Genomic DNA, 24,233 nt, shown 5'->3' on the forward strand with positions numbered 1-24,233 from the left:
AAGAATACCTGATGAGAAGTGATAGGAATTTAATACCCAACAGGTGCTGAAATGTGTTCATGGTTAGAGACAAAAAGCTATTATAATATTGCACTTGGTGAAGCAAATGAGAGGATAAAATTACATCCCAGAAAGAAAAAAATTATGTATGTTTTATATAGTCAATTATGTCCAACAAAAAATGAGAGTAAGACATGTTATCTTTATTGTTACCTTTTATGTCTTTTTGGTGTTTTAGAAAGTCTGTTTTTTGCATATTTTGATGGGCATGTTTATTTTTATTGTTGAATTACAGGGACTATTTATTTTATTATTATTATTTTATTTTTTTTTTTATTTTTAAACTTTACAAATTGTATTAGTTTTGCCAAATATCAAAATGAATCTGCCACAGGTATACATGTGTTCCCCATCCTGAACCCTCCTCCCTCCTCCCTCCCCATACCATCCCTCTGGGTCGTCCCAGTGCACTAGCCCCAAGCATCCAGTATCGTGCATTGAACCTGGACTGGCAACTCGTTTCATACATGATATTATACATGTTTCAATGCCATTCTCCCAAATCTTCCCACCCTCTCCCTCTGCAACAGAGTCCATAAGACTGATCTATACATCAGTGTCTCTTTTGCTGTCTCGTACACAGGGTTGTTGTTAGCATCTTTCTAAATTCCATATATATGCGTTAGTATACTGTATTGGTGTTTTTCTTTCTGGCTTACTTCACTCTGTATAATAGGCTCCAGTTTATTTTTTTAATTTACTTTTTATTGAAGGATAATTGCTTTACAGAATTTTGTTGTTTTCTGTCAAATCTCATCTTGAATCAACCCTAAGTATACATATATCCCCTCCCCTTTGAACCTCCATCCCATCTCCCTCCCCATCCCACCCCTCTAGGTTGATACGCAGCCCCTGTTTGAGTTTCCTGAGCCATATAGAAAATTCCAGTTGGCTATCTATTTTACATATGGTAATGTTTCTATGCTACTCTTTCCATTCATCTCACCCTCTCCTCCCCTTATAAGTCTGTTCTCTACGTATGTTTCTCCATTGCTTCCTTGTAAGTAATTCTTCAGTACCATTTTTCTAGATTCCGTGTATGTGTGTTAGAGTATGATATTTATCTTTCTCTTTCTGACTTACTTCACGCTGTATAATAGGTTCTAGGTTCATCCACCTCATTAGAACTGACTCAAAGTCATTCCTTTTTGTGGCCAAGTAATATTCCATTGTGTATATGTACCACAACTTCTTTATCCATTCATCTGTTGATGAACATCTAGGTTGCTTCCATGTTCTGGCTGTTGTAAATAGTGCTTCAATGAACAATGAGATACATGTGTCTTTTTCAATTTTGGTTTCCTCAGGATATATGCCTAGGAGTGGGATTGCTGGATCATATGGTGGTTTTATTCCTAAGGAATCCCCGTACTGTCTTCCATAGTGGCTGTATCAATTTACATTCCTACCGACAGTGCAAGAGCGTTCCGTTTTCTCCACACCTTCTGCAGCATTTATTGTTTGTAGACTTTTTGATGATGGGCATTCTGACCAGTGCGAGGTGATATCTCATTGTAGTTTTGATTTACATTAATAATGAGCGATGTTGAGCATCTTTCATGGGTTTGTTAGCCATCTGTATGTCTTCTTTGGAGAAATGTCTGTTTAGGTCTTTTCCCCACTTTTTGATTGGGTTGTTTTTCTGGTATTGAATTGTATGAGCTGCTCATATATTTTGGAAATTAATCCTTTGTCAGTTGTTTCATTTGCTCTTATTTTCTCCCATTCTGCGGGTTGTCTTTTCACCTTGTTCATAGTTTCCTTTGCTGTGCAAAAGCTTTTAAGTTTAATCAGGTCCCACTTGTTTACTTTTGTTTTTATTTCCACTACTCTAGGAGATGGGTCATAGAGGATCTTGCTTTGATTTATGTCATCAAGTGTTCTGCCTATGTTTTCCTCTAAGAAATTTTGAGGAAAATTTTGAGTTTATTTTGAGTTTATCTTTGTGTATGGTGTTACGAAGTGTTCTAATATCACTTTTTTTACATGCAGCTGTTCAGTTTTCCCAGCACCATTTGTTGAGGCTGTCTTTGCTCCACTGTATATTCTTGCCTCCTTTGTCAAAAATAAGGTACCCATAGGTGCATGGGTTTATTTCTGGGCTTTCTATCTTGTTCCATTGGTCTATATTTCTGTTTTTGTGCCAGTACCATACAGCTTGGTGACTATGGCTTTGTATAATCTGAAGTCTGGAAGGTTGATTCCTCCAGCTTCATTCTTGTTTCTTAAGACTGCTTTGGCCATTTGGGGTCTTTTGTGTTTCCATATGAATTGTGACATTTTTTGTTCTAGTTCTGTGAAAAATGCCATTGGTAATTTGATAGGGATCACACTGAATCTGTGAATTGCAGGTACCATTTATATACAAGTCTTTTGGCATATGTTTAGTGCAAATATAGTCTGCTTATTTTTAAATTTTTAATGTTTCTTTTGATGGGAAGAAGTTTAAACATTCTTACAAATTTCAGTTTTATGAGATAGGCATATTTCATGTTAGAGCTTTTTGTGTCCTTAAGAAATCTTTGCCTACTCCAGGAAAGGTTGGGAAAATATTCTCCTTTGTTTTCTTCTTGAAGATTTACAGTTTTAGCTTTTATGTATAAGTGTATGATTCAGCTCAAATTCTTGTATATTCTGTAAAGTAGCTTTAAAATTCATTTTAAAAAATACAATTATCTAAAACTTTGCAAGTTTCTTAATAACATGAGAGATGAAATAAAAGAATTTTATTCCCACTGAAAAATTGATGCTTTTGAACTGTGGTGTTGGAGAAGACTCTTGAGAGTCCCTTGGACTTCAAGGAGATCCAACCAGTCCATCCTAAAGGAGATCAGTCCTGGGTGTTCATTGGAGGGACTGATATTGAAGCTGAAACTCCAAAACTTTGGCTACCTGATGTGGAGAGCTGACTCATTTGAAAAGACCCTGATGCTGGGAAAGATTGAGGGCAGGAGGAGAAGGGGACAACAGAGGATGAGATGGTTGGATGGCATCACTGACTCAGTGGACATGGGTTTGAGTGGACTCCGAGAGTTGGTGATAGACAGGGAGGCCTGGCGTGCTGGAGTTTATGGGGTTGCAAAGAGTCGGACACGACTGAGTGACTGAACTGAACTGATTCCTGTCTTTAAGATATATATTTACCCAGTTTTTTCCCAGCACTATTTGTGAAATAGACTTTCCTTTCCTATAGAATTGCCTATAGATTCTTTTCTTTTGTGTAGAATTTCAGTTATTTTCTATAGAATTGCCTTGGAGCTTTTGCCTCTTGATTGTATGTGGGTCTTTTTCTAAACTCTATTTTGTTTCATTGATTTGTTGATCCTATGCCACTTCCATACTGTTTTGCTTGCTATAGATTTCTTTTAAGTCTTCAACCTGGTAATATAAATCTTTTCAGTTTGTTTTTCTAAGAGTGTTTTAGTGATTATACATCTTTTGATTGTATACAGATTTTAGAATCAGTTACTATCTACAAGAAAAAAGTTTTGATTTTAATTGGGATTGCTTTGAGTCTATAGATAAATTTAGGAAAAATTGGCATATTAACTTTATTGAGTGTTCCAATCTAGAAACATGATATATTTCTCTATTTTTCAGTTGTTCTTTAATTTCTCTTAGCAGTCTTTTGTAGTTTCAGTGCAGTTCAGGTCTTTGGATACCTTTTGTTAAATTCATTCCTGAGTATTTTATACTATTTAAGTAGTATTATTTTAAATTTCGCATGTAATCATTATTGCTGCTGCTGCTGCTGCTAAGTCGCTTCAGTCGTGTCCGACTCTGTGCGACCCCATAGACAGCAGCCCACCAGACTCTGCCGTCCCTGGGATTCTCCAGGCAAAAACACTGGAGTGGGTTGCCATTTCCTTCTCCAATGCATGAAAGTGAAAAGTGAAAGTGAAGTCGCTCAGTCGTGTCCAACTCGTAGCGACCCCATAGACTGCTGCCCACCAGGCTCCTCCGTCCATGGGATTTTCTAGGCAAGAGTACTGGAGTGGGGTGCCATTGCCTTCTCCGAATCATTATTGCTAATACATAGAAATAACTGATATGTATGTGTACACAGGTGTAGATATTTGTCTTGCAACTTTGCTAAATTCACTCATTACTTCTAGTAGTTTTTGATATATTCTTGGGTTTTTCTGACCTAATTGAGTGGTTTGTAAATAGGGACAAGTTTTATTATTTCCTTGGGGTGTTAGTTACTCAGTCGTGCCTTACTCATTGTGACACCATGGACAGGGGTCCACCAGGGTCCTCTGTCCATGGGATTTCCAGGCAAAAATGCTGGAGTAGGTTGCCATTTCCTTCTCCAGGGGGTCTTCCTGACCCAGGCATCAAACCTGGGTCTCCCACATTGTGGGCAGATTCTTGACCATCTGAAACCCCACATCTTTTATTTTTCTTGCCTTAGTGAATAAGCTGGCAATATATTGAGTAACAGTGGTAAAAATGAACATGCCTGCCTTTTTCCTGATTGTAGGAGGGAGCATTCAATGTTTCATTAGATATGAAAAACCCTTTATGTAATTAAGTAATTATGATTCTATGAACAGTTTTCTGAGAGTTTTTTTTTAAACCACAAATGAATGATGTATTTTATCAAATGCTCTTTTTTGGTATTTTGGAAGTGACCTAATTTTCTCCTTATCAAATGCTCTTTTTTGTTATTTTGGAAGTGACCTAATTTTCTCCTTTGTTTTCTTTATATCACAGATTCCACTGATTTTTTTTTAAAGAATTACTAATCTTGCATTTTCAAGATAAGCCTCACTTGATGTATTATCATTTTTTAGTATGCTGGATTCAGTTTACTAGTATTTTGTTAAGCATTTTTGTGACTATGTGTATGAAAGATACTAGTCTATAAATTTATTTTCTTGTTAATATCCTTTATGGATCTTGGTATCAAGGTTATACCCATAAATTGAGATAGGAAATGTCTGGTTTTTGAAAGATTTGTATAAGATCGGTATTATTTTTTCCCTTAAGCATTTTATAGAATTTAATCCTCAGAGCTTGAGACTTCTCTTGAGGCAAGAGTAGATATAGAATTACTCACATTTTCTATTTCTTATTCACTCAGTTGATAAACTGTATTTATCAAGGAATTTGTCCACTTCATAGAAATTAAGTCTGTTGGCATAAAGTTGTTCACAATGTTCTCTTATTTTAATGTCTGTAAAATCCCCTCCTTTATTCTTGATAAAAGTAATATGTTACAGACCTTTTACTCTTATAATTTCATTTTTATCTCCCTTATTTTGTACTAGGTTTTTTTTTTTAATGTACTACCCTTGGACATATATATAACCCCACATTTCAGTATTAATATTTTTGCTTTTATTATTATTTTGAAGAAATTTAGAAATGAAAGAACAGTCCATAGTCTGTTATGTATACCCACATATTCACCATTTCCAGCTTTTGTCACTTCTGTTGATCAGATTTCATCTAGTATCATTTTGCTTGAGTTTGAACGATTTCCTTTAGCATTTCTTATGGGACAGTTCTCTTGGCAGTAAATAATTTCATATTTAATTTTTCTGGAGTGTCTTTATTTTATCCTCATTTTTTGGGAAGTATATTTGTATGAATACGGAATACTGGATTGACTAGTTTCTTTTCTGGCTTGCTTCAGCACTTTATTTTTTCTTTTTAGTACTTGGTTTATTTTTGGCTGAGCTGGGTCTTCATTGCTGTGAGGACCTTCTCTAGTTGTGGTGTGCGGGCTTCTCATTGCAGTGGCTTCTCTTGTGGAGCACAGACTCTAGGAACATGGACTCAGGAGTTGTGGCACACGGGCTCAGTAAGTGGCACACGACTGGTGCTCCGCGGCATGTGGGATCTTCCCAGACCAGGGATTGAACCCGTGTGCCCTGCCTTGATGGTAGATTCCTATCCACTGTACCACCAAGGCAGTCGCTTTGAAACTCAATATGTGATTTCACTTTCTTCTGACCTCCGTGTGTTAGGGATGAACAGCCAGTTACCATCTGTATCACTGTTCCCTTGTGTGTAATGTATCTTTTTTCTCTGATTTTTAGATTTTTCTTCTGTGTTTAAGCCTCTCTGTGTTTGTTTAGCTTTTCTGTCACTGCTGTAAACAAATTACCACAGATAGTGGCTTAAGATCACACACATTTATTCATAGAGTTTGGGAGGTCAGAAGTCTAAAGTGGGCGGTTGGGCTGTGTTTCTTCCAGAGACTCTGGAAAGGACCCAGTTCCTTGTCTTTTTCCACTTGTTGAGGTGGTCTGCATCCCCTGGCTTATGGCCCTGCCTCACTCTGACCTCTGCTTCTATACTCACGTCTTGTCCTCTGATTCTCGTGCCTCCCTCCTTTGCTTGCAAGGACCCTTGTGAAGACACTGGGGGCCCCTTCCTCAGATAATCCAAAATAATCTCCTATCTCAACATCCTTAGTTTAATCGTAACAGAAAGGACCCTTTTGGCTTGTAAGTTTTCATAGTTTCTGGGCATTAGAATGCAGGCATCTTTTTCTTGGTGGTGCTTGTGGTGGGCATCATTCTAACTTCCACGTGATTTTCTTTGTATTTATCCTCTTTTAGGTTCATTGATCTTTTCGGAACTGGAGTTTGACTTTTTCCCATAGATTTGGAATATTTTCATCTATGTGTTTTCTGCTCCATCCTTTTCCACTCCCTTATGTATACTAAAGATGGCTTGTTGTTGTCTCACAGATCCTGGAAAACAATTTCATCTCTTGTTTTTCAGATTAACTAATTTCTGTTGTTCTGTTTTCACATTTACAGACCCTTTCTTTTTTATGCTGTCCAGTTTGCTCTTAAATCAATTTAGTGGTCATTTCAAAAGTGTTTTCTTCATCATGGATCACATTTTCTTGCTTCTTCGTCTAGTATGATTGATTATATGCTGGAGAGATGATGTGTTGTATGGAGTCTGGCTTTTATTTTATTGTGACTTAGCTGATACGGTTTTAGCATCATATTCTACTAAGTCTAATGTAAGGGATGGATGCTACTAGGCTAGTGTTAAAAAGAAAAAAATCAATAGGGTGTGTTAGTTATACAGATTTGTTTGATCCCAGGCTATTGTTGATTGTTTGATTGTACTGTATTCACTCTGTCATAATACTGCAGATTTCAGGGGATTGATATGAAAATAGCTTGAACCCATGGAGATGATGATTTTCCAACTTGCACCATTGAATCCCAGGCTAGATCTTGGCAGAGAAGTTGAAGAGCCCCCTTTGTGGCTTTTTTGCCTCTCATTTACTCACCTTAATAGTTTAGTTCAGTTCAGTCGCTCAGTCGTGTCTGACTCTTTGTGACCCCATGAACTGCAGCACACCAGGCCTCCCTGTCCATCACCAACTCCCGGAGTCGACCCAAACCCATGTCCATCGAGTCGGTGATGCCATCCAACCATCTCATCCCATCGTCCCCTTCTCCTCCCGCCCTCAATCTTTCCCAGCATCAGGGTCTTTTCAAATGAGTCAGCTCTTCACATCAGGTGGCCAAAGTATTAGAGTTTCAGCTTCAACATCAGTCCTTCCAATGAACATCCTGGACTGATCTCCTTTAGGATGGACTGGTTGGATTTCCTTGAAGTCCAAGGGACTCTCAAGAGTCTTCTCCAACACCACAGTTCAAAAGCATCAATTCTTCGATGCTCAGCTTTCTTTATAGTCCAACTCTCACATCCATACATGACCACTGGAAAAACCATAGCCTTGACTAGACAGACCTTTGTTGGCAAAGTAATGTCTCTGCTTTTTAATATGCTGTCTAGGTTAGTCATAACTTTCCTTCCAAGGAGTAAGCGTCTTTTAATTTCATGGCTGCAATTACCATCTGCAGTGATTTTGGAGCCCAGAAAAATAAAGTCAGCCACTGTTTTCCCATCTATTTGCCATGAAGTGATGGGACTGGATGCTATGATCTTAGTTTTCTGAATGTTGAGTTTTAAGCCAACTTTTTCACTCTCCTTAATAGTTAATCTGCCTCAATTGAACAAAAGTAGAGAAAGACATAAGTATACCAGGAGGCTTCCCTAGTGGCTCAGACAGTAAAGAATCTGCCTGCAATGCAGGAGATTGAGGTTCAATCCCTGAGTTAGGAAGATCCCCAGTCCATGGGGATGCAATGAGTTGGACATGACTGAGCAACTAAGAATAATAAATAATACAAGTAAACCACATTGAGAAGGAGTACTTAGGTTTATACATTATAAGACTCTTACCTGTTTCACAAAAACATTCTTGACCCATCAGTTCAGTTCAGTCATTCAGTTGTGTCCAACTCTGCGACCCCATGGACCGCAGCATGCCAGGCCTCCCTGTCCATCACCAACTCACGGAGTTTACTCAAACTTGCGTCCGTTGAGTCAGTGATGCCATCCAACCATCTCATCCTCTTTTGTCCCCTTCTCCTCCCACCTTCAATCTTTCCCAGCATCAGGGTCTTTTCAAATGAGTCAGTTCTCTGCATCAGGTGACCAAAGGATTGGAGTTTCAGCTTCAGCATCAGTCCTTCCAATAAATATTCAGGACTGATCTCCTTTAGCATGGACTGGTTGGATCTCCTTGCAGTCCAAGGGACTCTCAAGAGTCTTCTCCAATACCACAGTTAGTGAGTATTCAATAATGCCTAGATTAATTTTAATGAGCAGAAGGCAAGTTTTTTAAATAAAGCCCTTTCCTTTTCACTGTCTTCTGCTTCATACTGGTCATGCATTAGTCCTATGGCTAATACTGTCAAAGTAAGGCAAGGGACTCTAGATGGTATGTGGTAGAATTTGGGAACATGAAATTATTTCCTAGCATCATAAAATGCTAGTGTGAAAATAGGCCATAATAGGCTACCAAATACTCGTTATTTAACATACAGAGAAACTGAATCTATGGAGCTATTTTTGCTGTAAATAGTGACTCATATGGATAATAATGAAGTGAATTGCAATACAATTGCTGATTGTATATAGACTGGTTACAGAATGCATTGAAGTAGGATTTTAAAACATACCCATATCCTGAAATCTTAATATTTGATAAAATGGAAAACAATAAAACTTAATGGCATTGCTTCATGGCAATAAAACAGCATGTAAAAACTTGTATAAATAAATGTGGAGTAGATGATAATGGTGCCACTGCAAATTACTTAATAATTTCTCATTTTGGTGACTAAGGTTGTGTGTCAGACAGGGGAAATAACCCATGTGAGGTAGTTCAATTGAGGAAATTTAATCCAGTGGACTAATTATGGGATGTTAGAAAAAGAACTGGAAGGAAGTAACCTGTAGATAGCTATCCATGGATTGGCAACTGCAGAAATTCTCTGCAACCTCCAAGGCTGGAGGGATAAAGGGAAAAGACGATATTACCAGCACTCAGGAGCCAGGGCCACTAGGCAGGGGTGGAACCCTGGAGAAGTGACATTGATGGGTTCTGCAGCAAGGGTCATCAGGCAGGAGCTGGGACTCCAGAGGAAGGAATCAGGCCACGAGAGCTGGGGTCACTGCTATAGTTTGCTGCCTGTCTGGGCTGGACCATAGAGTCAGGGGTGGCTGGGCAAGAGTGCTAGCCTGTGGGAAATGGAAGCACAGAGAAGAATCAGCCACAGCCAGATACTGCTTGAGAAAAAGAGAGCTAAGGAGAAAGATTTGCTCTCTCCTGTCTTTCTCCCAGCTAATTTTTATATTTATATTTTTGTTTCTTATTCCTAGTCCTTTAATACATCTGAGTTGATAATGTGTATGATGTGAGCTAGAATACTAATTTTTCTCTATTATAGGAAGAAGTATTCCCAGCACCATTTGCTAAATTATCTATGATTTCTCCAGTAATTTATAATCCCATATTCAAATATTCTGCATCCTCATGCATATGGGTTTATTCAGTGCTTTCAATTCATTTCCTTTGACCTTTATGTCTTGTCTTGTGCAAACACCTCTATTTGAATTACACATCTCAATATTTAATAAGGATCATCTATTTTTCTTTGTTTTCAGAAGGTTCTCAGTCGTTTGTGGACCTTATTCTTTGGAATTAATTATAGAATTGGTTTGACAAGATTCTTCACAGTAGTATTTCTCGTATTCACTTGGAATTACATTGAATGTATTATTTTGGAGGAAATTAATATTATTAGAGTATTAAATTGTCCCATCCATGAGTATGGCATGACTTTCCATTTCTTTAAGTTTTCCTTTGTGTCTCCAATAGTTTAAAATTTTTCTGCCTAAGAGTCTCATGCATTGCTTTGTTGATTTTGTTGATATTATATGACATCCTATTTTTTTATGTTTTTTATTATGATTTTGCTTAGTTATGGCCAGGAAAGGGGAACACTATTGTATTTTTTATTTGATAGCGTACCTTTCTTATGAGGTTTAATTCTTGGCCTGTGAATTTTCTTGGAATTTCTATGTATGGGATGATACCTGTGGGAATATTACCAGGTTTGCTTTTTATTTTCTTCCAAACCTTTGTCTTCCAGTTTTATTTTCTTGACTTACTATGTTGTTTAAGATCCTCCACTACTACGCTGAAAACTTGCATTACTGGTGGAACGTTTTGTCCCTTGAAAGGAATGCTTTCATATTTTCTTAACTCCAAATAATGTTTTCTCTAGGAGTTTTGGTAGATGACTTTTATCAGTTAAATAAGTTATGTCCTATTCCTAGTTTTCCAACAATTGATTCTAAAAGGCACTGACTTTATTTTTTTCTGCATCTTTTGGATGATAATGGTTTTTTCACTTAAAATGTAATGTGGTGAAATTGTATTTCCTTTTTTGCTTTATTTTATTTTTATTAAAGTATAATTAATTTACAGTGTTGTGTTAGTTTCAGGTGTACAGCAAAGTGATTCGGATATGTGTGTGTGTGTATATATTCTTAGATTCTTTTCCACTTTACAAGATAGTGAGTATAGCTCCCTGTTAAGTCCTCATTGTTTACCTATTTTGTACATAGTAGTATATGTATGTTAATCTCAAATTCCTAATTTATCTCCCCCCAGCATCCCCCACATTTTGCTTTCCCCTTTGGTCACCATAAGTTTGGTTGGCATGTCTAGGAGTTTGTTTCTGTTTTGTAAATAAGTTCATCTGTATCATTTAAAACATTTCCACGAACTAGTGCTATCACATGAAATTTAAAATTATATTGGTATGTGATATTGGTATAAAATCCAGTTAAGATTTTGTTTTCTGTCACTGCCCTTATCTGGTTTTGTTATCTCAGCCATAGCATCATTTCCTAAAATAAGTTTTATTAGACACTGTCTTTCTTTAAAACTTGGATAAACTTGTAAAACATCTAAGTCCACTTAGCACATTTTGGTGTGGGGTTGGAATGAGAAACGTTTTTGATAACTTTCAATTTTTAAAACCAGTTTAAGCTATCCAATTTCTGTATTTAGTATACCAATTTTTGCAGTTATATTTTCCCAGAAATTTATCTAGAGTTTCCAGTTTAACATATAGATCTTCATAACATGACTTCTAAACTTAGTTCATGTACACTATGCAGATACACTCACAGCTTACAGTTTGCAGAACAGTAACTGCACGTTTAATTGATTAAAACTGCAGTGTTCATAACATATTCTGGGAGAAGAGTTACAAATTTCCCAATGTAATATATGTCGATTTGAGTAGCTGCCCACAATATTCTTATTTAGAAAGGTATTCATGATAGTTATATGTGGGCTTCCAATAAAAATGTGTTTATGTTGCTTTCAAACTATAGAATATTCAGTTGCTCTGTTGATAAAATCTAAAGAGGAAGGAAGACACTTATTTCTGTTTATCATGCACATTAATGTCCTGTCTTATTTGGTTAGTATTTGATATCATGTACAATCACATAATATATTTATCCTCTTTTGCTATATTTTTTAATAAAACAAATTTTCCCTTTTTTGTTATTTGATATTATAAGATTACAAGATATTACAAGATTTGTTCATCTTTAAAAAAAAAAAAAAAGAACAGATTTTCGTGTTGCCGATTGTCTCCCGTGTTTCTTATCCACATCACTGACTGTGGCCTTGGGCATTTCTGTTCAGGGACTGGGTCTGGGAGTCAGAGCCCCAGTCTCCCCTGTCAGTGGGGAGAAGGAAATGTCAGAGGACTTGCCTTCTTTCTCTTCTAGTCTCCCAACCCAGAGTTGTCCATCCTGTCATCTGGCAGCAGGTGGAATAAGGATGTGAGTAGTAAGAAGGAGGATGAGATTTGAAGAGAGATGAAGAATGGTATTCTGGGGAGGAGCATATTGTGGAAAGACAGAAGATCTCGTGCTATTCCTGTGGCCTTAAAGTTGTTAGTGACTGTAGGACAGTAAATGGCAACAGATGTACTTAGCTTTGTTTTCCTCCAAATTCATATACTACTGAAAAGGCAATATTTGACATTTTCACAACAATATAATACATGTTAAGTTGAACAGACAATTGAATATCTGTCATTAATATACCAATAGATTTTTTATTGGTGAATTCAAAAATCCTGGACATGATTATGGTTGTTAGAGCCTGTGCCTTATAGGATGTGAAGCCTACACCCATCTGAATGATGAAAAATACCTATTTCTAGCAAGTCTTTTAAAAATTACCTTTAGTCTAGCTTCTTCCAAAAATAAATTACTGTGGTTGTGCTAACGCTAATAGAGCTGTCTTTATTCTGAGAAGCTAATTACTATAATTCCTCTTGTGCCTGTGCAGCGATCCTGGATTGATTCTGAAATGCCAGTGGAACTGCCACTGACAGCTATTTACCTCTGTTTGTTGCACTTGCTATCGATCTACCATTGAGTCTGAGAATATGCTTTAAACATGCTCTATGGTACTGTGGGAGCCTTCTGATACCAAGGGGTTGGAAAGTATTTAAGTAGTTTCAAGTCCTGTCAGACCCAAGGAGTAACTTACTTACTTGGCTGCTTCTGCATTTTTATTTGTCATTGAAAAGTGAAAGTGAAAGTCGCTCAGTTGTGTCCGACTCTGTGCGACCCCATGGACTGTAGCCATCCAGGCTTCTCTGTCTATGGAATTCTCCAGGCAGGAATACTAGAGTGGGTAGCTGTTTTCTTCTCCAGGGGATCTGCCCGATCCAGGGATTGAATGGGGTCTCCTGCATTGCAGGCAGATTCTTTACCAGCTGAGCTACCAGAGAGCCCCTTTATTTGTCATTAGGCCTAGTCAAGACTGAGGAAAAAGGAAGAAACTGGTATTTCTCCCACTGAATGAAGGGATACAGCTTTGTCAGATACATATTGGACTGCGAATTACTTGAAGACAAGGGAAATATATTGGGAAAGTCCTGGAGATGCTAATAGTGCGTCAAATCCATAGATTAACTTAAATGGGTCATTTAAGTACAATCAGAGAAACTTTCAGCTGAGTAACAGGATTGGGTAATAGGCTAGAAAGAATTTTAGTAAATTCTTACTTCATTCTCCTCTGCCTCCTTGTTCTACTAATTGAGTAAAATTGTATGTAAGGGTTACAATTGAATGCTTTTTAACATCAAACGTGTTCAATAATGATAAGTTCTTTTCAGTTTTTGTTCTATTTTCTTTCCCTCCTTTCTGTTCCTTTGTGTTTCTTTTATCTTTGCATTTATACATAAACAGGTTTCTCTTGTTCAGATTAATATGAGTGCAAAAATAGCTCAAAGCACAAAATAAATCCAAATACCTGGGAACCAAATTAGTGGAAGTTGACTTCACAAGTCTCAGTTAACAAGTTTTTATTCCTCATTCATAAGATAGAGGTGAGAAGTATGGAAACAAGCTGATAATATGTAGATTTCCCTTTTTGAGTGAATCTTTTAGATTTTGAGCTACAGTTAGTATTAACTCCTTTTAAAGATTTGTTTCAGATCAGATCAGATCAGTCGCTCAGTCGTGTCCAACTCTTTGCGACCCCATGAATCGCAGCATGCCAGGCCTCCCTGTCCATCACCAACTCCCAGAGTTCACTGAGACTCACGTCCATTGAGTCAGTGATGCCATCATTATAAATTGATACTCAAATGCATTATAATAGAACCTTAAAGGACAAAAATGGTATGGACCTAACAGAAGCAGAAGATATTAAGAAGAGATGGCAAGAATACACAGAAGAACTGTACAAAAAAGATCTTCACGACCCAGATAATCATGATGGTGTGATCACTGACCTAGAGCCAGACATCCTGGAATGTGAAGTCAAGTGGGCCTTAGAAAGCATCACTACGAACAAAGCTAGTGGAGGTGATAGAATTCCAGTTGAACTATTCCAAATCCTGAAAGATGATGCTTTGAAAGTGCTGCATGCAATATGCCAGCAAATTTGGAAAACTCAGCAGTGGCCACAGGACTGGAAAAAGTCAGTTTTCATTCCAATTCCAAAGAAAGGCAATGCCAAAGAATGCTCAAACTACCACACAATTGTACTCATCTCACATGCTAGTAAAGTAATACTCAACATTCTCCAAGCCAGGCTTCAGCAATATGTGAACCGTGAACTTCCTGATATTCAAGCTGGTTTTAGAAAAGGCAGAGGAACCAGAGATCAAATTGCCAACATCCGCTGGATCATGGAAAAAGCAAGAGAGTTCCAGAAAAACATCTATTTCTGCTTTATTGACTATGCCAAAGCCTTTGACTGTGTGGATCACAATAAATAAACTGTGGGAAATTCTGAAAGAGATGGGAATACCAGACCACCTGATCTGCCTCTTGAGAAATTTGTATGCAGGTCAGGAAGCAACAGTTAGAACTGGACATGGAACAACAGACTGGTTCCAAATAGGAAAAGGAGTACATCAAGGCTGTATATTGTTACCCTGCTTATTTAACTTATATGCAGAGTACATCATGAGAAACCCTGGACTGGAAGAAACACAAGCTGGAATCAAGATTGCAGGGAGAAATATCAATAACCTCAGATATGCAGATAACACCACCCTTATGGCAGAAAGTGAAGAGGAACCAAAAAGCCTCTTGATGAAAGTGAAAGAGGAGAGTGAAAAAGTTGGCTTAAAGCTCGACATTCAGAAAATGAAGATCATGGCATCCGGTCCCATCACTTCATGGGGAACAGATGGGGAAACAGTGGAAACAGTGTCAGACTGTATTTATTTGGGCTCCAAAATCACTGCAGATGGTGACTGCAGCCATGAAATTAAAAGACGCTTACTCCTTGGAAGGAAAGTTATGACCAACCTAGATAGCATATTCAAAAGCAGAGACATTACTTTGCCAACAAAGGTTCATCTAGTCAAGGCTATGGTTTTTCCTGTGGTCATGTATGGATGTGAGAGTTGGACTGTGAAGAAGGCTGAGCACCGAAGAATTGATGCTTTTGAACTGTGGTGTTGGGGAAGACTCTTGAGAGTCCCTTGGGCTGCAAGGAGATCCAACCAGTCCATTCTGAAGGAGATCAGCCCTGGGATTTCTTTGGAAGGAATGATGCTAAAGCTGAAACTCCAGTACTTTGGCCACCTCATGCAGAGTTGACTCATTGGAAAAGACTCTGATGCTGGGAGGGATTGGGGGCAGGAGGAGAAGGGGACGACAGAGGATGAGATGGCTGGATGGCATCACTGACTCGATGGAGGTGAGTCTGGGTGAACTCCAGGAGTTGGTGATGGACAGGGAGGCCTGGCGTGCTGCGATTCATGGGGTCACAAAGAGTCGGACACGACTGAATGACTGATCTGATCTGATTGAACAACTGTTAGTAGTATCTACTATAGTTAAATATACATCTAAACTTACAGCATAGCAATTCTACTCATTGTATGTATGTGTCCACCAAGAAATACAAGAAAGTTTGCCTCAATAATAGCCCCAAACTTGAAACAGCCAAATGTTTACCAGAAGAAGAGTAGATAAATATACTTTTCTGCTGCTAAGTCGCTTCAGTCGTGTCCGACTCTGTGCGACCCCATAGACAGCAGCCCACCAGGCTCTGCCGTCCCTGGGATTCTCCAGGCAAGAACACTGGAGTGGGTTGCCATTTCCTTCTCCAATGCATAAAAGTGAAAGGTGAAAGTGAAGTCGCTCAGTTGTGTCCGACTCTTAGCGACTCCATGGACTGCAGCGTACCAGGCTCCTCCATCCATGGGACTCTCCAAGCAAGAGTACTGGAGTGGGGTGCCATTGCCTTCTCCGATACTTTTCTGTTACTCAGAAATAATGATAAGCAAAAGATGTCAGACATGAGACTATATGTTGGATGATTTATATGAACTTCAAGTTCAAACACATTGAATCTATGGTAATAGAAATCAGTTAGTGGGAGGTGAGAGGAGTATAAATAGATCGGAGATTGGACAGAAGCACTGGGAAACCTTCTGGTTGCTATAAATTGCCTAAAACTTAATCTGGATGGAGATTCACATATGTGTATAAAAATGTTCATCAAACTGTATAAGACAGTTTGGGCACTCTCTATGTATACTGTAACCAAACATATTATTTGATTTTAGTTCATCCTTGTAAGGGTGAGTGATACTAAAGTAATTTTTTTTTTTTTTTACTAAGGCAGAGAAGTTATGCTAATTCATTGCAGAATTTTAATGTTGGATTGACTTTTCATTTTGTGGCTACTGTAGTGAACCAAGCTCTTATTGTGCTTGATTTTGATCCTCAAAGCTGCTTTACTTTTCAGAATGTTTTCAACTGAGGATTATTATTTTGCATTTCATTGATCTTATACAGATTAGGAGTAGTTTGAGGAGGCTTTAGGTAAGAAGGAAAAGCTTGCCTGAAGTTTGAAAATTTTTCTAAGGATGGGTAGCATATTTTAATATAATGCATATTTAATATATAACTATAATAATTATATAATATATAAATATATTTATATATTAGCTATAGTATAGTGGCTGTCTTAAACTATGTATTTTGTCTTTTTAATATTCTTTCTGTTTTGCACACATTAGTTATTTAATGGAAGTAGATAACAAAAAGAGCTTTTGTATTAACCTAACATGATTAAGGCTGAAAATACATAAGGATTTGTGATCAAGCTTTCAAAAGTTTAAACATTTTAGCTTATTTGTATTCATGATTTACCCAAGGTTTCCCATTTTACTCACAACTAACAGCTTTCACTAAGTGTTTTTCAAAGACCTTTAGATTATATGCAGTGAACTTGGGGTTTCTGGGTTTCCTGAGTAGCAATTCTTTTTTTTTTAAGATTTTTTTAATGTGGATCATATTTAAAGTCTTTTTTGAATTTGTTACAATGTAGCTTCTGTTTTTTATGTTTGGGTTTTTTGACTGTGAGGCATGTGGAATCTTAACTCCCCGACCAGGGATTGAACCCGCACACCCTACATTGAAAGGCAAAGTCTTAACCACTGGACCACCAGGGTAGTCCCTCCTGAGTAACTCAGGCACTAAGCTCTTGTTTCCTTTTGCCTCTTGTCTTTACAGGCTGCCCTGCAAGTCGGAGGCCATGGAGAAAGGCTGCACCAGTGTCGGGAGGTCATGCTGCTAACTTACAAATCCATCCCCATGCAAGTGGATGGGGAGCCCTGCAGGTTGGCCCCGGCTATGATTCGGATCTCACTGAGGAATCAGGCCAACATGGTGCAGAAGAGCAAGAGGAGAACGTCCATGCCTTTACTCAATGAGTGAGTCTGCCCTCGCCCACCTTTGTGAACACGGAGACCGTGGCGAGCAGGGCACTGAGCATGTGCATGGCCGGAGGCCTCCCTGTGCTGAGAGAGGAGAATAGTCCAGGGACCTCAGCTGTCCCTTGGCCTCTTGCACATATTTCTTCTTCATGTTTACTATACGGTGACCACACGCTTCTTTCAGGAGTAATTGTTGTATGTTAGATTGATGATGCTTTTTCACCGACCACCCACTTGAGTATATATTGACTGGGACCAGCAGAAAATCATTGAGTAGTTCAGGGTCATAAAACCTGTCTGGTTAAACGTGTTTGCTTTCATTTTAAGAAGGCACTGTTGGCCTCCTCTTCTTGACCCTGGTCACTTGGAGATTGTTGGTTTCTCCAGGGCAGAAGGTTGGCAGAACTGGGTTTTGGCTCACCTCTCCCCATATTGCATCTCCTTCTGCTTGTTAGTGGACTGTCCCTTTCCCAATGCTCCCAGTTTGGAGTGCATATTCTCTGATGCTTCGACTCAGTTTTTCCATTGCTGGAGAGCATCCTGTTATCTAATAGATGAGACCTGACCCATGACTCAATGCCTGAACAAAATGTAGCCCTCCTGGACCCTTTCCTTTCTTGGGTGCTTTGATAAACTGATTTGGAAAAGGTGATAATGACTGGCTATGTTGAGTGCATATTCATTTTATAGAGTCCCTTTATCTAATTTTTTTTCAATTGTATTTCCATTTATTAGCAATAAAAACATAGAAACCAAAATTAAAAACAATACCATTTACAATCACTCAAAAACCAAAATACATACATATAAATTTAACAACACATGTACAGTATTTGTATACTGAAAACCACAAAGCTCTGGTAAAAGGAAACCAAAAAAAATCTTAAGTAAATGAAGATATATAATCATTTTAATAATTTGGAAAACTCAAGGCAGTTAGGATGTTGGTGATCACCAGATTAAGTTATTGATTTAATGCAAAGTTACCAAAATTCCCGTAATATATTTACAATGATTTATTTATAATTAAACAGATATTCCTAAACTTATAGATTCTTTGGGATTTGTAAGCTTTATTTTTATTTTTTTATAAATTTTATTTTTAAACTTTACAATATTGTATTAGTTTTGCCAAATATCGAAATGAATCTGCCACAGGTATATCTAATTTTTGATTGAAAAATGTCTATTTGGGGTTAGAGAAAGGGATGAAGAAACATGGGGATTTGGGGCATCGTTTTGTGCCTCTTCTATATATCGTGCCCCTGTGTCTGACCTGACTTAAGGTAAGGCCGTTTCTGGTTTGAATTTTGGCCATTCTTGTGTCACAGTGAGGTACCCTCGGAGGTGCTCCTCCTGTTTGTGGCCCTTGATGCATGGTTATGTATTTGTACTGAATGGCTGGCTTCCTCTAGTGCCTGCAAAGCAAGGGCATGCTTTGCCAAGGGATTTACTGAGTCAATGTGACAACTATAGAAGTGCGTAGAATGAACCCATGACACAGGGGTCATGATTCTCTGCCAAAGCTTCGCCCCTGTTCTGAAAAGGCAGATGTTGAAGAGTAGCATTCAACGGGGCTCATAAAGCGTTTTCCTCTGTAGCCTCTGCTTCTAAGCTTGAGGGGTCTTCTCTCCTCTGCACCCTCTTATTCGAGAATCACTCTGTGCTTGCCCAGCATTTTTCCTAGATCCTTATCCACAGGGCTGGTGTAGTTGCCTTTTTCATTTTGTTTACATTTTGCAGCTATAGAAACTCTAGGGTCATTTCGGCTGCTTTTTCTATCCTCCGCCTTTCCCTGCTATTAGGTTGGATATACACTTCATGAGTTTCAGGCAAGGTGTCAGCAGTAGTATACAGCTGGCCATACTCTCTCTTAAAAATGTTCAGAGTTAAGCTGTGAACTATCGGTTTGAGAGAATATCTGAACTACAAAGTGGTAAGTCCTCTCTGAGATAGTCCAGGTTGTTTTGGGTCACTTGTAGGTCACTTGTTAGCAGGGCTAAAATTTCTTAGTATCTACAGGCAAACAGCTCTCATTTTCATGCCTGGTGTTTCTACCGTTAATAGCCTTATCCAACATGTAATTATTTTGGGGTGTTTAGTTTCAAACAATTTTTGCCCTTGAGAAAAAAAAAAGTTGTTTTTGTTCAGAAACTGTATTAAGAATTTATTGGGGCTTTCTTCATGTATTAAAATCAAAAGTAAAGAGTTGGGTTTTTTGGTACATGTGGTACATATGATGTGACTTCACAGATTTAGCTGCAAGGGTGTTCAAGCAGCGATTTCATCTCAAAAATGCAGTTACTTGCCACCAGGGGGCAGTGGTGCCTCCATCTAGGCAGCCTCAGACTCAAAGAGACTTCTGTGAAATGGCAGTAATAATATTCTGTCCGTTTCTTAAAAGGACATATATATATAATCTTAAAGATTAGCAAAGATATTGATTCCTACTTATTAAAATTATCCTTCAACACTGCATTTTTAGAAAATCTGTCACCCACTACTCTTATTCACCCCCTGTGATTAGACCGCTTCTTTCTGTTTGGAAATCCAGCTTTTTCCACTAAATTTCCAAGTGGCGTTTCCAGTGTAAGGGAAGCCTGGCCACTGATACCTCCTTAGGCGTTTTCTTCCACGTTCTGAGTCCGTCAAGCTTTTCGTTCTTTAGGCCACCGCTGTGCAAAGTTCACCTTTGCAGTCCAGACAGAGAGCAGTAGGGCCTGTCTTGAATGTATTTCTGCTCTCCTGTTGCTCTTCTTGAGTTTGTCCCTTCCTTCCTTTTCATCTGTTCGCTTTGGCTCGAGTTCACACTCCCATCGACACATCACCTTCCCTGAGAATCCTTTTCCTTCTGCTTCTGGCCATTCAATACACCACTCGGCGTTCCTGCAGCGCACTTGTTACTTCTGTCACACCATTTATCAAAACTAGTGTCCTTACTGGTTGACTTGTCTCCTCTGCTCTGGGAGACCCTGGGGTTTTCCTCGCAGGGTCCCCAGTGCCTGTCTGTGTGCAGTCTTAATGTTACATGTTGAACAAGGGACTCCCACATGCAGCAGATCTATAATGTCCCATCTGTTGCATTTCTCAGAAACCGATTCCAAAATAACATAAATCTAAAACTTTGTGAGTATAAAAATAATATAGAAAATCTCTTGATCGTATTTTATGGTAGCAAGTGGAAGATATATGCTTAAGAATTTCAAGATCTGGTACACATGGATGGCTGGAGAAAATCCCATGAGAAACAGCTAAATGGTTTTCATGATGCCCCTCGATCGTTACTTCTGCAAAAAAAAAAAAATTTCTAAAAAAGTATTTCTTGGCTTGTGATCCCATTTGCTATTACCATGTACAAACTAAAAGACTAGCTTGGCCCATTAGGTTCACTATCCCCTCCTCTGCCCACCCCATTGATACGGAGCATATGCCTTTATATGTCATTTATGGCTTATGAATCTACTTCAGATTTGACGCTAATAAATACCATCCACCCCAAAAGTAATTGAGCAGGTTTGTCTAGGTTCATATTCATGTATTAGTGACATGATAGCCAGATAAATCTGATCTTGCTATTTGAAAGGCACTCTTGAAGGAGATCAGAAGTTCTACATGAACTCAGGTCCTTAGGAAGATCTTAGCCTGAGTTCTCTAGCAATTAAGACAGCATTGAGAAGGGTGACTGCATACTCCAAGGGAAAGGTTTTCAGTTGGCAGACTCTGAATTGGGCAACTGGGTTCCACCATTCTGGGCTGCTGAGTACTATTGGTGATAACTGATAGCCCTTTGAGGATAATAAGGAGTTAATTCGTGGGAGGCTTCATATGAGAATTTACATACCCAGCAGAAATGAGGGAGTAGGGTTATAGGGAAAAGATGGATTGGGGAAAAGTGTTATACTGAAACCATTCAAATGGTCTGAGAAAGTAAGAGTTGTTACTAATAACATAAAAGTAACAGGAAATGTGGGGTTTCATTTCTTCAGTTCCACATTTTATCTTTTGTGGTAGCCATAGAAGATCCTCTCTTTTATTTTATTTTTTTTAAAGGAGGGGTAGAGAACAGAGAGAAGTCTATGGTTTCACTCCACTGCCAAGAGTATCAGTGGAATTACAGCATCGTTGTGATGAAATTAGGCTTTCTTGGTATGACCGTAAAGTTTTTGTTGGGTGGCTCTGTTCAGGATGGTTTTTCTTTTGACATGAACATTTCAACAAAGCCCTGGACTCATGAGGACTATTTGTTAAACGATTCAGTTTACCTTGATTCTGCTGGAAGATGAGTCGACTGGGCCAGCCTACCACCTGTGTGTGTGTGTGTGTGTGTGTGTGTGTGTGTGTGTGTCTGTGCACACGCACAGATGGATGCCCTGTGAGACCTAGAGCCAGAGAGGACCGTGGTGCCCGCAGCCCCGCGCAGCACCGCGCTCCTGCAGCAGCTGCAGGCGCCCTGCCTCGCGCCCCAGTCTGCGGCTTGCCTGAGCCCCGGCCCTGCCATGTGTCCCGTTGGCTTCGTCGCTATCACTGGCTTTTTGGATTCTTTCTGTGGCTGGCTTGGTTTTCCTTTTCTTTTCATTCACTGTTTGGTGACGCGCTCATTTAAGTTCTGTTTAAATTTTGTGTGTCTCTCTTTCTCTCTCCCGGCTTGTTCCCTGTCTGTCCACGCTGTTTTGCTGACTGTCTTCGCTGCTCATTCCCTGCTGCCTCTAGTATCCATCAGGTGCAAGCTGCGGACCTGCGGAGAGTGTCTGCCCCCCCAGGCTCCTTCACCATGTGAGTACAAAACCGTTCTGTTTTTACATTGTGTCTCTCAGCCTCATCTCCTCCTCAGGGCCAGAGGACCTGCTTCCTCGTCCTTCACAGGTCTGCTTCTCAGACAAAGAACCGCCTTGCTGTGATTGTCCACGTTAGCCCTTCTTTGATTTGAGACGCAGCTGTGAAGTTCTCTGTGTTTTATTCATCTCAGTCTTCTATGAGTTCACAGTTTAAGTTTTTTGATTAGATACTTCAGGGTCCAGAGTTGCATGGGGTTGTATGAAATTCCATACCAAGCTTTGGTTTCTATGGAAAGTAAACCCATTAGGCCATTCCATCATCTATGGCTCTGACCTTGAAGCAGCACCCGCTACTCTTGATTCTGTGGGTGGACCCCTGAAATTATTGATATGTGTGGAGCTTTGAGTGTACGTACGTGCAAAGAAGCACCCGCTACCCTTGATTCTGTGGATGGTCCCCTGAAATTATTGATATGTGCGGAACTTTCAGTGTATGTACGTGCATCTGTGCATTTTTCCGGGTTGAGCATCCGTAGTGGGAATAAATGATCAGTGACCCAAAGTTGTTAGTGATTGGCAAAATGCATTGTATGCATAGTAGTTTGTACTTAGCACACTTTATGCTTTTTTTTTTTTTCTGGTGAAGAACAGAAAGAAATTATTTTTTTTAGCACTTCAGGACTTTTTTGTGCTGTTTCTTCTTTCTTGCCCTTGCTTCTTTTCTCCATCTTACATATACTGAATATAATATTATGTTTCAGGTGCTGTTAAAGGTGCTTTACATATGTCAACTAACTTACTCCCCAACACCCCTATGCTATAAGTGGTATTATTGCCTCCATGTTATATATGAGGGATCTGATGAACAGAGAAGTTAAGTAACTTCAGGAAGGTCACACAGCTAATAAGTGGTAGACTAGGATTCATACTTCTGCAGGCTGTTTTCAAAATTCATGTTCTTAACAATTTATAATCTGCTGTTTTTTATCTATCAGTATCCTTTGTATTTCTCAGAGCTCAGTTGAATAACTACCTTTGCTAAGAACTATGCCTTGAGTATTTCTGGTAGAACTAGTTATGTCCTTATTGGAATTCACTATTATAATGTTGTACTTATTATAGTTCTCAAGGTATAATTGATTAGTACTAATTATATTAGCTCTATATCTGTGTGTATCCCACACTACACTTAGGCCACTTGAAATCATTTGCAGTATCTTCCTATGACTTTTGTATTCCCAGGCCTGATCACAGACCTTAACACAAAGTATTCTGAAATTAGAAAGAATTGTTTGTTGGTTGGTGGAATGAATGAAAGAATGCATGCCTAAATAGAACCATGCCAATATCTAACATCCAGGGATGTGCCAATGCGATTCCTAAAGTTCAGTTATTATATAATTTTACTTTCAACTCTAATCTTGTGGAAACATGCTTATTTATTCATTTATTGCAAAATGTTTTTTTTTTAACTTTATAATATTGTATTGGTTTTGCCATATATCATCATGAATCTGCCACAGGTATACATGTGTTCTGCATCCTGAACCCTCCTCCCTCCTCCCTCCCCGTACCATCCATCTGGGTCGTCCCAGTGCACCAGCCCCGAGCATCCAGTATCGTGCATCGAACCTGGACTGGCGACTCGTTTCATATATGATATTATACATGTTTCAATGCCAGTCTCCCAAATCATCCCCCCCTCCCTCTCCCACAGAGTCCAAAAGACTGTTGTATACATCATTGTCTCTTTTGCTGTCTCGTATATATGGAATTTAGA

General features: G+C 38.8%; 1 protein-coding gene across 4 annotated transcripts in view; it reads left to right on the plus strand.

Moving 5' to 3' along the window:
* DGKI (diacylglycerol kinase iota) overlaps nt 1-24,233 on the plus strand; it is a 528,258-nt gene that overhangs the window by 327,891 nt on the left and 176,134 nt on the right. For all 4 annotated transcript variants that reach the window (XM_070369213.1, XM_070369214.1, XM_070369215.1 and 1 more), the window contains one exon: nt 17,476-17,675. In XM_070369213.1, coding sequence (XP_070225314.1) covers nt 17,476-17,675 — 200 coding nt within the window. The remainder of the gene's footprint in view (nt 1-17,475; nt 17,676-24,233) is intronic.

Source organism: Bos mutus, chromosome 4 (genome assembly GCF_027580195.1).
Source record: "Bos mutus isolate GX-2022 chromosome 4, NWIPB_WYAK_1.1, whole genome shotgun sequence".
In the NCBI taxonomy this organism is placed as follows: Eukaryota; Metazoa; Chordata; class Mammalia; order Artiodactyla; family Bovidae; genus Bos; species Bos mutus.